This window comes from Schistocerca nitens, chromosome 4 (genome assembly GCF_023898315.1).
Source record: "Schistocerca nitens isolate TAMUIC-IGC-003100 chromosome 4, iqSchNite1.1, whole genome shotgun sequence".
Lineage (NCBI taxonomy): Eukaryota > Metazoa > Arthropoda > Insecta > Orthoptera > Acrididae > Schistocerca > Schistocerca nitens.
This window is the reverse complement of record NC_064617.1, coordinates 221,950,333-221,963,806: the sequence shown is the minus strand read 5'-3', so window position 1 is coordinate 221,963,806 and position 13,474 is coordinate 221,950,333. Positions and strand designations below refer to the sequence as shown.

At 42.8% G+C, this 13,474-nt stretch overlaps 1 protein-coding gene across 1 annotated transcript in view; it reads right to left on the bottom strand.

The window, feature by feature from the left end:
- Positions 1-13,474, bottom strand: part of LOC126252221 (dynein beta chain, ciliary) — a 769,797-nt gene that overhangs the window by 700,415 nt on the left and 55,908 nt on the right. The window contains exon 6 of the mRNA XM_049953092.1: positions 1,701-1,912. Within this exon, the coding sequence (XP_049809049.1) occupies positions 1,701-1,912 (212 nt within the window). The remainder of the gene's footprint in view (positions 1-1,700; positions 1,913-13,474) is intronic.

The window sequence follows — 13,474 nt, the reverse complement described above, 5'->3', positions numbered from 1 at the left end:
CCTTGATACGCCTGGCCATTGAGTCAAACAGCTTGGATGGGGTGTTCAGATACAGCTGCCCATGCAACTTCAACACGATACCACAGTTCATCAAGAGTAGTGACTGGCGTATTGTGACGAGCCAGTTGCTCGGCCACCATTGACCAGACGTTTTCAGTTGGTAAGACATCTGGAGAATGTGCTGGCCAGGGCAGCAGTCGAACATTTTATGTATCCAGAAAGGCCCGTACAGGACCTGCAACATGCGGTCGCGCATTATCCTGCTGAAATGCAGGGTTTCGCAGTGATCGAATGAAGGGTAGAGCCACGCGTCGTAACACATCTGAAATGTAATGTCCACTGTTCAAAGTGCCATCAATGCGAACAAGAGGTGACCGAGACGTGTAACCAATGGCACCCCATACCATCACGCCGGGTGATACGCCAGTATCACGACGACGAATACACGCTTCCAATGTGCGTTCACCGCGATGTCGCCAAACACGGATGCGACCATCATGATGCTGTAAACAGAACCTGGATTCATATGAAAAAGTGACGTTTTGCCATTCGTGCACTCAGGTTCGTCGTTGAGTACACCATCGCAGGCGCTCCTGTCTGTGATGCAGCGTCAAGGGTAACTGCAGCCATGGTCTCTGAGCTGATAGTCCTTGCTGCTGCAAACGTTGTCAAACTATTCGTGCAGACGGTTGTTGTCTTGCAAACGTCCCCATTTGTTAGGGATCGAGACGTGTCTGCACGATCCGTTACAGCCATGCGGATAAGACGCCTGTCATCTCGACTGCTAGTGATACGAGGCCGTTGGGTTCCAGCACGGCGTTCCGTATTTCCCTCCTGAACCCGCCGATCCCATGTTCTGCTAACAGTCATTGCATCTCGACCAACGCGAGCAACAGTGTCGATACGATAAACCGCAATCGCGATAGGCTACAATCCGACCTTTATCAAAGTCGGAAACGTGATGGTACGCATTTCTCCTCCCTACACGAGGCATCGCAACAACTTTTCACGAGGCAACGCCGGTCAGCCGCTGTTTGTGTATGAGAAATTGGTTGGAAACTTTCCTCATGTCAGCACGTTGAGGTGTCGCCACCGCCGCCAACCTTGTGTGAATGCTCTGAAAAGCTAATCATTTGCATATCACAGCATCTTCTTCCTGTGGGTTAAATTTCGCGTCTGTAGCACTTCATCTTCGTGGTGTAGGAATTTTAATGTCCAGTAGTGTATGTTTTACCCATACATTTTTCGTCTAATTATTTTAAGCGTTATCTACAAAATAAATAATAGGTTGTTTCAACGTGAATGTTTAATTTTGAGAAGCATACTTTTCCATGGTGGCACTTTTAGGTTAACTCAATACACACGTTGTTTTCAAGCAACTAATGCGGTATTACCAGTTACTTCGTTCTCCCATGTTTTATGTATATTCACTGCCGCTTCCGTAGTCATTTGTGGACTAAACTTTTTAGGGAAGAAGTATTGTCTATTGATAGGCATCACAATAGTTGTATGGCGATGTAATGCAATTATCTGCGGATCTGTTCAGCCTGTTCACAGTGTAACTGTACTACATCGCAACTAGGACTGTAATAATTAGTTATCAAACTTGCTTTCACTTTACTACACGTGAAAACACCCCGCTCTTCACCGCACTTGAGGTCGCCACTCGGAACTCGCGAACAGTTGGGCAGGTGTCGCACCTGCTGTATGAGGAGGTTGCAGATCTGCTTGAGCAGCACGATGATCTTGGCGGAGTTGCAGTAGTAGCGGGAGTTGGCCCACACCAGGCAGACGACATGCATCAGCGGCTTGAGCAGCGGCTGCACCTCCGAGAAGTCCGTCTCCTCCAGCGCCGTGAAGTGCTTCTGCAGCGGCTTCAGGTACAGCACGATGTCCTTCGCCTCCGCCAGCGCTGCAACCACCCAAGCGCCGAACGTCCCAGTTAATATAATTGCATAGTTTTCTGCGGCCAGAGTCAGTCGACATAAAAGTTTTCTGGGTATGGTACCGCGTCATGATGTAAAAAAAAAAAAAAAAAAAAAAAAACAGAGAAAAAAACCAATGTTTCGGCCACGGATGCAGCCGCCTTCTTCTGGGTCTAATGGTGCGTTCTAGCTATGAAGTGTCCTTTATATTTTGTTGTTACTGTTCACTGCGCATGCCATTACGTCATAATTTTAAAAAGGTAGTTAGTTTCATTGGTCACTTAGGGAAGAAGGAGAGGGGACTTTATTTTAATAGCCTATTAACTTTATTTTAATAACCTATGCGCAGTGAAAAGTAACAACAAAATATAAAGGACACTTCATAGCTAGAACGCACCATTAGACCCAGAAGAAGGCAGCTGCAACCGTGGCCGAAACGTTGGTTTTTTTTCTCCAGCAGCAAATATATTCAAATGTGTGTGAAATTTTATGGGACTTAACTGCTAAGGTCATCAGTCCCTAAGCTTACACACTACTTAACCTAAATTATCCCAAGGACAAACACACACACCCATGCCCGAGGGAGGACTCGAACCTCCGCCGGGACCAGCCGCACAGTTCATGACTGCAGCGCCTCAGACCGCTCGGCTAATCCCGCGCGCCTCTCCAGCAGCAGTAGTTTTTTACATTATGACGCGGTACCATACCCAAAATCTTTTATGTCGTCTCAGTTAATGTCTGAAACGGTCGTGAGTCTGAAATGTCTCTAAGCATGTTAGTATAGTTTAAATACCGGAACTGTTGTTGTACTCATCAGTTCGAAGACTGCTTTGGTGCATACATCCACACTGGTCTATCCTGTGCAAGTCTCTTCATATCTGAATAACTACTCCAACGTACTTCCATTTGAACCTTCTTTCTACGAGGTGTTTATAAATTAGTTTACACAAAATTAACCTTTAATTGTGAAAATGGTTAGAAAATTATAGAAATGTTTGATATGCACTGGTCCAAAATTAAAGCAACAAACGGAAATTTAGGCAGGCTGCTTTTATTTTGCCACAAAGCAGTATAGACAGGTGATAGTAATGTAAAAAGAATGTAAAGAATACAGAACGTAAATAACTGCAACATGCATAACGGTAGACAAAAATGTCCTTGGTTTTTTACAACTTAACGGATTTGCACACACATTCCGACAACTGGTTAATGTGCTCAGTATGGCGTGTGACCGCTTCTGGCAAGAATACGACGGGGCATGCTGTGAATGATGTCATCAATCTCTTGTTGAGGCAATAACTCCCATTCTTCTGCAGAGCTGCTCGCAGTCTTGGAGAGCGGTTGGTGGATGCTGAAGTGATGCAAGCCATCTCCCTGCTCTATGAGGTCGAGCATTATCGTCCATCAGGATGCATCAGCACGTTTTCTGGGCCCGCAGAACCTCGTAACAACCGCAAATGAGGTCTCGAGATCTCGTCACGATACGTGACAGCATTTAAATCTTGCCTATTGACCCTTAAAATTTCATGAAGAGGGGTTTGAGTGTAAACATAATCGCTGCCCACACTATTAGGGATCCTCCTTGATATCGTTCTCTTTCAACAATGTTTGGATCCAGAAATCGTGTTCCACATTCCCTCCAGATGCGAATCCATCGAGAATCATTCTCCAGACTAGAATGAGATTTTCACTCTGCAGCGGAGTGTGCGCTAATATGAAACTTCCTGGCAGATTAAAACTGTGTCGGACCGAGAGTCGAACTCGGGACCTTTGCCTTTCGCGGGCAAATGCTCTACCATCTGAACTACCCAAGGACGACTCAAGCCCCGAAAGGCAAAGGTCGCGAGTTCGAGTCTCGGTCCGGCACACAGTTTTAATCTGTCAGGAAGTCTCATTCTCCAGACTAAATCGGCACTCTTCTGTGAAAACAACATTGGCCCACTCTTCGATCGCCCAGGAGGCATGTTGATGTCTCCATTCTAGACGTTCCCTTCTGTGAAGACGCGTCAGAAGTAATAAAAAATGTTTCAAATGGCTCTGAGCACTATGGGACTTAACATCTAAGGTCATCGGTCGCCTAGAGCTTAAAACTACTTAAACCGAACTAACCTAAGGACATTACACACATCCATCCCCGAGGTGGGATTCAAACCTGTGACAGTAGCAGTCGCGCGGTTCCGGACTGAAGCGCCTATAACCGCTAGGCCACAGCGGCCGGCAAGAGGTAGACATACAGCAGGTCTCCAACTGTAAAGGCCACAATGTTGGAGCTTCCTGTACACCGCTTGCCTCGATACAACCCGTCCAGTTGGTGCTGCGAGGTCAGATGCCAGTTAAGCCACGCGTGGTCGGCCCTGCCCTGTTCTTCAGGACACAGTTTCGTCCTCTGTAAACTGTCGCCACATCCGAGAAACAACGGAACTATTCACATTAAGCCATCGGGCCAAATAAGTTTGCGACTGTCGTGCTTCCTTTCTTTCTATGGCCCTCCACCGCAGAGAGCCCGGTAAGCATCTTCTCTGTGTCATACTGCACCGACTGTCACTGTGTACACAGTGATTGTGGATGTGGGGCTACCCGGAAAACGCTACCTCGTTTCAAGAATGCCCTGACGTCATCGTTGGCATAGTTGTCCATTGACCGGAATGCCATATTCGAAGCAGAACACGATCGTAAGGACATCTGGTCGAAAGTATGTATGATTATATCGTGTATTAGACACAGGACGGAAAAACAGCGGTTTGTTGCTTTAATTTTGGACACCAGTATAGCACTGAATGCAGTATATCTTCAAGTGACCTGTCAAAGGCGTTTGACTGAGTGAATCACAGCATTCTTTTAATTAAAATATTATGGCGTCACTGGTAGTGGTGCAAAGTGGTTTCAGTCATATCTTTCTAATAGAAAACAAAGGGTGTCATTACGTAACACTTCAGCAGTAGGCAATCAGACATCATCTGACTGGGAAAAAAATTACATCTGGTGTTCCCCTAGGTTCCATACTAGGTCCACTACTTTTTCTTGTGTATATTAATGACCTGTCATCTGTTACATTACCAGATGCCAAGTTTGTCTTATTTGCAGATGATACAAACATTGCAATAAATAATAAATCAAATATAAATTTAGAAATGGCAGCTAATCAAATTTTTACTGGCATTAATAAGTGGTTCATAGCCAATTCATTGTCATTAAACTTTGAAAAGACCCACTATATACAGTTCAGAACTTCCAAGAGATTTCCTTCTGGTGTGTGTATAAAATATGATGACATGGAAATAGGAAAAGTTAAGAGTGTAAAATTCTTGGGATTACAACTTGATAATAAATTCAGTTGGGAGCAACATACTAACGAACTGCTAAAGCGCCTAAACAAGTCTGTGTTTGCAATGCGAATGATGTCAGACATAGGAGATATAAATATAAAAAAACTGGCATATTTTGCTTATTTTCACTCCATTATGTTACATGGTATAATATTTTGGGGTAACTCCACAAACAGAGAAAAACGTTTTAGAGTACAGAAGGGTATAATAAGAGTAATGAGTAGTGTAAACCCTAGAACATCATGTCGAAACCTATTCAAAGGATTGGGCATATTAACCACAACTTCTCAGTACATTTATTCCTTAATGAAGTTTGTGTTAAATAATACATCTCTTTTTCCAACTAACTGCTTAGTACACAGTATCAATGCTAGGAATAATAACAATATACATAAAGATTTAAAATCACTTACTCTTGCCCAGAAAGGAGTCCAGTACTCAGCAACGCATATTTTCAATAAGTTACCAGGAACCATTAAGAGTTTAGTTTCAGACAAGGCACAATTTAAACATAATTTAAAAGAATTTTTGGTGGCCAACTCCTTCTATTCCATCCATGAGTTTCTCAACAAGTGCAGTAGACCATTTTAATGAAAATTTATTATACTTAAATTTTTGACAATACTTGGTTGTAACAGCCAAGTAAATATCCACTGTGTGAATGATGGATGTATGGAAAGCAGATGTAAGTCGTAAGTCTGTAAATAGCGGAAGTTTAATTTTAAATCTTGTACATAATCTGACTGTTCTTAACTGAGGATCACTGAAATGAATAATTTACTTTAATTTTTGACAATACATGGTTGTAATAGCCACGAAACTAGCAAATGTCTGAATGATGGATTTAGTGAAAGCAGATATATGTATTAAGCCAGTCAATATTAGAAGTTTAAATTTAATTCATGTTCATAATTTTACTGTTTATTAAGTGAGGATCGTTAAAATTAATGAAATTCAAGTTTTTCTAATTACATTTTTGTAATGTGTTTATCTGACATGTTCCACACCCAGGGGGATTCCCTCTTTTATGAGTTTATGGAATGAATTATTAATCTAATCTAAAAAAAAGTTCTATTCTCCCCTTAACACTGTTAGTTCCCGACGTTCCCGCCAGGTGGCATGTGCGAATGAGTTGTTCCAACAGTGATAATGGAATCGTAGAACGGTACAGAGCGTGCGCCAAATGTTGCTCATGGTTTGAAGAAGCCAAATCTGCTACCACAGTTCAGACACAATTCAGTAACAAATATAGCGAGCCACCACCTCAAAGAGAAACTGTTATTAATCGGTACAATCGTTTCACCGAAATTAGCTGTGTATCACACAGGACGCTGGGTTAGAGTCATCCAGCCGGTTCAGACGCATCAATTGTACTAGTGTGGCAGTCTTACATACACAGTCCTGGTAAATTAGCGAGACGTGCCAGGTTAGAATTGAATGTGCATATTGTTAACGTGAGGATGGTATTACGGAAACGCCTGTCACTAAAGCCCTACAAGTTGGTACTGTTGCAACCTTTAAGAGAATGTGACAAAGAAAAACGAGATGAATTTAGTGTAAACATGTTTAACAAAATGCAGACTGAAAATGATTTTCTTAACGAAATTGTGTTCACTGATGAGGCCACCTTCCATACTTGCGGTAAAGTAAATTGGCAAAATGTTCGGATGTACGGTAAGCAGAACCCACTCAATGGAACTTGTGCGGGACTCGGCTAAAGTAAACGTTTCTTGCGCTGTAAATTGTAACAAGATATCCGCTCCTTTCTTTTTTAACGAGTCCATTGCAACTGGCATATCGTACCTGGACATGTTTGAATATTATCCAATGCATCAGTCGCAACAGGATACGGGAAGAATTTAGTTTCCAGCAAGACTGCGCGCCACGTTATCGTCGTGAAGTTGCAGCGTGTCTTCGAAGGAATGTGACAACTTGGATCGGACTTGGTGGAACAATACCCTGGCCACCACTATCACCTGTCTTAGCCCCAATGAACTTCTACGTATGGGGTTACGGTAAAGATACAGTGTTTGTTCCTCCGCTTCCCTGAAACGTTAACGATCTGCGACCACGGATAACACAAGCACTTGCCACCATACCTCAGGACTTGCTTTATAGGATTTGGCGGGAAACTGATTACTGATGGGTCATTTGTCGTGTTACAAAAGGTAGCCACATTGAATATTTGTAAATAAAACTTGAATATATATTGCATTCAGTGCTATATCAAAAGTTCCTGTAAGATAATTGCCTTTTTCATAATTAAATGTTACTTTTGTATAACTAATTTATAAAAACCCTATACATCCAAGCCTTCGTCTTCTTCTACAATTTTATCCTCCCCTATCGCCCATTTCCCGCATTATCAAATTAACTACGAGTGTTACTTGATGTCTCAGGGCGTGTCGTATCAGCTTACCTTTTTTTGCCTTTCTGACATCTCGTCTGGAAAATTCTACTGTAGCGACGACCTGACTCTTGCCAAGCAACATAAGGAACTGGAGCAGACAGAAAAATGTCTTCTACAGCTTGAAGAAATTGTAAATATGTCACATTAATAATTAACTGTTAGACAGAAGCTGCTTCTGTCAATCGATTAATTATTAATATATTTCCAGTTCTGACGCTGACCTAAGACTTATTGATGATGGTCTCGATTTGAATAATCATCTGGCAAACGTGAAACTGAACATTAGTTTCAGAGACAGACATATTCATCATAACTGGAAGTAAAAATATCGAGGTGACATTTTGGATCGATCACCGTCATACAGGCAACACCTTCTGAATCTAGCTCAGAAATTGAAGACTCGTAACGACGTCCTCCAGTAGTTTCGTGGGAGTACCTAGGAATCCTCAACAGCAACCCTGTGCTCTTCAATCTCAGTTCCAGTGTACCCAAGTGCTCGGTATGGTGCGCCTGTCTGCATGAACAGCCATCGTACAAAGATTGTCGAGGCCTTACTAAATATCACCATGCGCATATCACTCCCCATCATATCTACCCAACTTTAAGGGACGGGGGTGTAAGGCTAGTTCGCGTCCGTAGTAGAATACTACACGTGCACCCTGGGTAACGCTAAATGAACTAGCACTAAAGGCAACCAGATAATCCAGATAATCCTGTGCTGGATCTCCTGGTAAACACATCATGAATGATACCGACCAAATGAACGATGAAGAATTGACTAGAGCACTCGGACGGTGCTCCGAGTCTGCCACCTAAACATTGAAGGTATAAGTAGGAGCAAATGTGAATTTCTCCAGAGAGTTCTCACTCAGAACAAAATCGACGTAGTCGCGATACAAGAGACTCATGCGGAAAACATAGATCAGCTGGCCTCTAGAGGAAAAATCCCTGGATTCGAGATACTGGGAGCCACCTATCACCGCAATTACGGCGTGGCAACCTACATACGAAATAATATAGAAAATGCTTCGCTGTGTAAGATATCTACAGACAACAACATACATGAAGTTGCTGTCAAAATTGGCGAGACCACTATAGTTAACATCTATAAGCCTCCCGGCTGTCCATGGCCTCCAGAAGTACTCCAAGAATATCCCCACCCTGCTATCTACGTAGGAGACTTTAATAGTCACCATGAGAACTGGAAGTACGCACGAAACGACCAGAACGGTGAATCCCTGATGAGCTGGAGTGAGGAGACTAACACCCACCTGATTTTCGACGCCAAGGACCGCGGAACATTTCGATCAGCAGCATGGAGACGAGATTATAACCCTGATTTATGTTTTGTCACTAAAAATAAAAACAACCAACCGCTAGCCGCAACTCGTGAAGTCCTGTCTGATTTCCCACATAGCCAGCATCGCCCTGTTATCTTAAAAGTCGGAATTAACATCCCAATCATAAAATCCTTTCCTCGCCCACGATGGAATTTCCAGAAGGCAGACTGGGCCTCCTTTGCAGAAAACCTTGACAAGTGTCTAGGTTGGATACCCCCGACTAGGGACAACTATGACAGATTTGTGGGAGCAGTCATCGCTACGGCTAAGAGGAATGTACCCAGAGGCTACCGGAAAGAGTACATCCCTGGCTGGAATGAGAGATGCGAAGACCTGTACCAGGAATTTACCGAAACCAACAACCAAGAAATCGCGGACGAACTGTTGCACAGCTTAGACGCAGCTTGACGGGAAAAATGGATGGACACAGTGGAGAATCTAGATTTCACTAAATCCAGTAGGCAAACATGGACCCTACTCCGTAACCTGGGAGGCAGTAAACGTAAAATAAAAGACACCCACCCGATAACCCCTAACAATGTGGCCGCACACATAGTTAGAACCTCAAGAGCACCAAGGGACAGAACACACACCACGACCGTCAAACGTGAATTAAGATCCTTAAAACAAAGGGCATCGCCTAACTCCGAATTTTCCCAGCCTATCACAGCGGAAGAAGTGGCAAGGCTCCCGGCTTCGATGGCATCCACTCGGAATTCCTACTTCACTGTGGAAAATATACTAGAACATGGCTCGCAAACTTCTTAACAGATATTTTAGAATTGGGTAATATCCCACACCAGCTTAAACGAGCAAAGATTATAGCGATACTAAAGCCAGGCAAACCTAATGACATGCCCCAAAACTACCGCCCTATCACTCTGCTGAACTGTGTCTATAAGCTGTTGGAACGTATCATCTACAATAGAATAAGCGGAAAAATTCTTGAAGTGGTACCGATTGAACAGGCAGGTTTTCGACCCAACCGCAGTTGCACCGACCAGATCCTCTCCCTAGCAACTCATATAGAGGCGAGCTTTCAGAAAAAAACTCAAAACATCAGTAGCCTTTATTGACCTATCAGCCGCTTATGATACCGTTTGGCGACAAGGCCTGATATTTAAGTTGCTGCGGGTCATACCATGTAATAAGCTGGTCAACCTCATTGATAACATGCTCACAGATAGAAGTTTCAGAGTCATAATGGGCGGCTTAAAAAGTGACCAAATGAAGCTCAACAATGGTTTACCACAAGGCTCCGTTCTGGCGCCATTGATGTTTAACCTCTACATATCTGACTTACCTGAAACCACTTCTCAAAAATTCGGATATGCCGACGACTGGGCAATAGCTGCAAGAGGCAGATCAATGGAGGCAACGGAAAACACATTAACTGCGGATCTAACAAAGCTGGGAGATTACTTCCGAAGGTGGAGATTACGGCCAAACGCGAGAAAAACGGAGGTGACATGCTTTCACCTCGACAATGCCCAAGCAAAAAGAAAGCTCAACGTTCATTTCGAAAACAGGCAGCTAAACCATAATAATTACCCCAGATATCTAGGCGTCACCTTTGACAGAACCCTAACATTCAAGGAACACCTACGTAATACAGCCGCAAAACTCAAAACTCGAAATAATATCATACAGAAGCTATGTGGGACCACGTGGGGCTCTTCCGCGGCTGTACTGAGATCTTCGGCCTTGGGACTTGTCTACACAACAGCAGAATATGCCGCACCGGTATGGCTAAACAGTAAACACACAGGCTTGATCGATGCTCAACTAAACTACACAATGAGGATGATATCAGGAACAATAAAGCCAACGCCTTTACACTGGCTACCTATACTGAGCAACATTCCCCCACCGGACCTGCGCAGAGAGAACGCTCTCTTACGCGAGTACGGAAAAGTGCTGAACAACGAGAAACTGCCAATCCATAAGGATGTTCCTGCCCTGGAGATGAACAGATTAAGCTCAAGACACCCCTCTTTAAAAAAGGCAAAAAATACGCATCCCCTCAACCCGGATTATGGCAACCTCTGGAAAATGGGGTGGAGAGAATCTGTGCCCCAAAACCTGCAGAATATGCCATGCATCAATGTCCAACCACCAGGATTCAATTTGCCAAGGAAAACTTGGACGACCCTGAATCGAATTCGGACAAATAACGGCAGATGTGCAGACAGCCTCCACAGGTGGGGTAAAATCACCACCCCGAGATGTGACTGCGGTGCGGACCGGCAGACGATTCGTCACATCGTGGAAGATTGCCCTCTGAGACGTTTTGCAGGAGACCCCAATGAGTTTCTGACCGCGACTGAAAGTGCAATAGACTATGTCACAAATCTGGATGTTTGTTTGTGAACTTTTGTTTGTTATATACACTATTTTTAAACACTTTTATATCTACAACTATATGTTACACACTGTGACTACTCTTTATTTCTGTGTCTTATGATTTTTATGTATTTTCTATATGATGTGTTATATGCCATAAGCTAAATAAATAAATAAATAAAGGGACTTCCGCTATTAACAGGCATCTTGCCTCTTGTCTTGTAGAGATTTGCTACATTTTTGAGAGAATTCAGTAAGATCTCCATGAATCCTAATGCACCTACGCATGGCGACCACTCACTTTCAAATCTTAAAAGGCTACAGACACAACATTCTACTCTGCTTGACGCTTCTGACACGGTTGCCAGAGGTTTTAAAACTCTTGTAGAATGGTAAGGTTGTTGAGAAGCAGTAACAGATGCGCCCCTGCGTAACATCTTCTCAGATGCTGAGCTCCGAAGTGGATGTCGCCTACCAATCAATACCTGGACGGCACTAAATCGAATATGAACAAACCATGGCAGATGCAAAGATGCACTCCACTAGTGGAACAAGCTATGCAATTCAGATTGTGGGTCCCGAGCTCCACGCCAGACCATACAGCACATTCATATACAACTACATCCACATCGATACTCTACAAATCACACTTATGTTTCATCGAACGATCTTCTCTATGATTCTCTCTTATTCCATTTTCCAACAGTGCGTGGAAGAAATGAACACGTGTATCTTTCCTTGTGAGCTCTGATATCTCGTATCTTATTTTGATGATCTTTTCTGCGTATGTAGGTCGGCGTAAACAAAATATTTTAGCTTTCCGAGGAGGAAGTTGGTGATTGAAATATCAGCGACGGTTGGTTTCGAGTATATCACTGCAGTGAAGAAGATTTCCTGCTGGCAACATTAGAGGCTGTGCACTGGATTGAAGAACTAGACACCGTTATGAAACACACGTAACCTTGTCAATTTCGTTGTTTCCCATTTGTAAATCTGTCTACACCAGTATGCAAGTGTTGACAATTGTGTGAATTCGCTGTTCGCTAAATAAACGACAATAACCTTTCTTTTCGTCAAGTTGTGTCACAAAACTGTTGTCTCCCCAATTTGACTGAACACCTTTTCATTAGTTATCTGACGTACGAATGCAACCTTCACCCTTCGTCTGCAGCGAATTTATATTAGATATTAACATATTCTTCTTTTTCAATTTAACTACTCATGTAATACGGAATCTAGAGTTTACCTCTGCCATCGTCAGCTATTTTGTGCACAGCTAACAAAGGTTATCTACTACTTTTAATGTTGCACTCTGTTATCTGTTTCCCTGAGCATCACATGATTTAACTACACTTTTGTGCATAACGTAAGGACAGTAGTAACTTTCGCGTTATGTGTCACTGCCAAAAAATGTAACTGGATGATTCTTGTATGATACATGGAAAGAACTGCTGCAATATAGTACCAAACATAACTGAAAGAAATACGAAATTAAACAACAGAAATGACACTGTAAGGTCCAATATTTTTGGTTTACTTATTCTAGGATTCACGACAACCGTGTAAGTTGAAATTACAGGTTTAATGCTGCAATATTAGCACAAAAATACACACTTTTACACAGTTTTCAATGTGACAGCAAAAAAACAGTTGTCAGGATAACGCATCTCGTCAACATCAAAAAGTGAAATAATCCTAAACACAACAATATTAAATGTTAACTCTCAGAAGGTTAAATTTTCCTAAACACGAGACTATTAAAGTTTAACTAGAAGTTTCTTTACAAAATTGTTCCTACACTTACGTTATGATGTTGGTCAGTACTGCGAAAATCGTCCGATTCCGGTTCAAAATTCGGTTCTATTTTTAGGATGACGATCAACTCTAAGGTGGATGGTTAACTATGTAACAAATTGAGCAAAAGATTATCCAAGGTCGCTCGAGTTTACAGTGGACGCAAGCTGGTGAACCAACAAGTTTACACCTCTGCACAGGGTATTTATCTTAAGCTGCGATGAGCTGTCGTCTGCTAGGCCACTCTCTTCCGCTGAAATGCCTAAAAAGCTAATTACACCTTCGCTGAATTTTCCAGCAGAAACTTTCCCTATGTTTCTCGTTATGTGAGAGAAC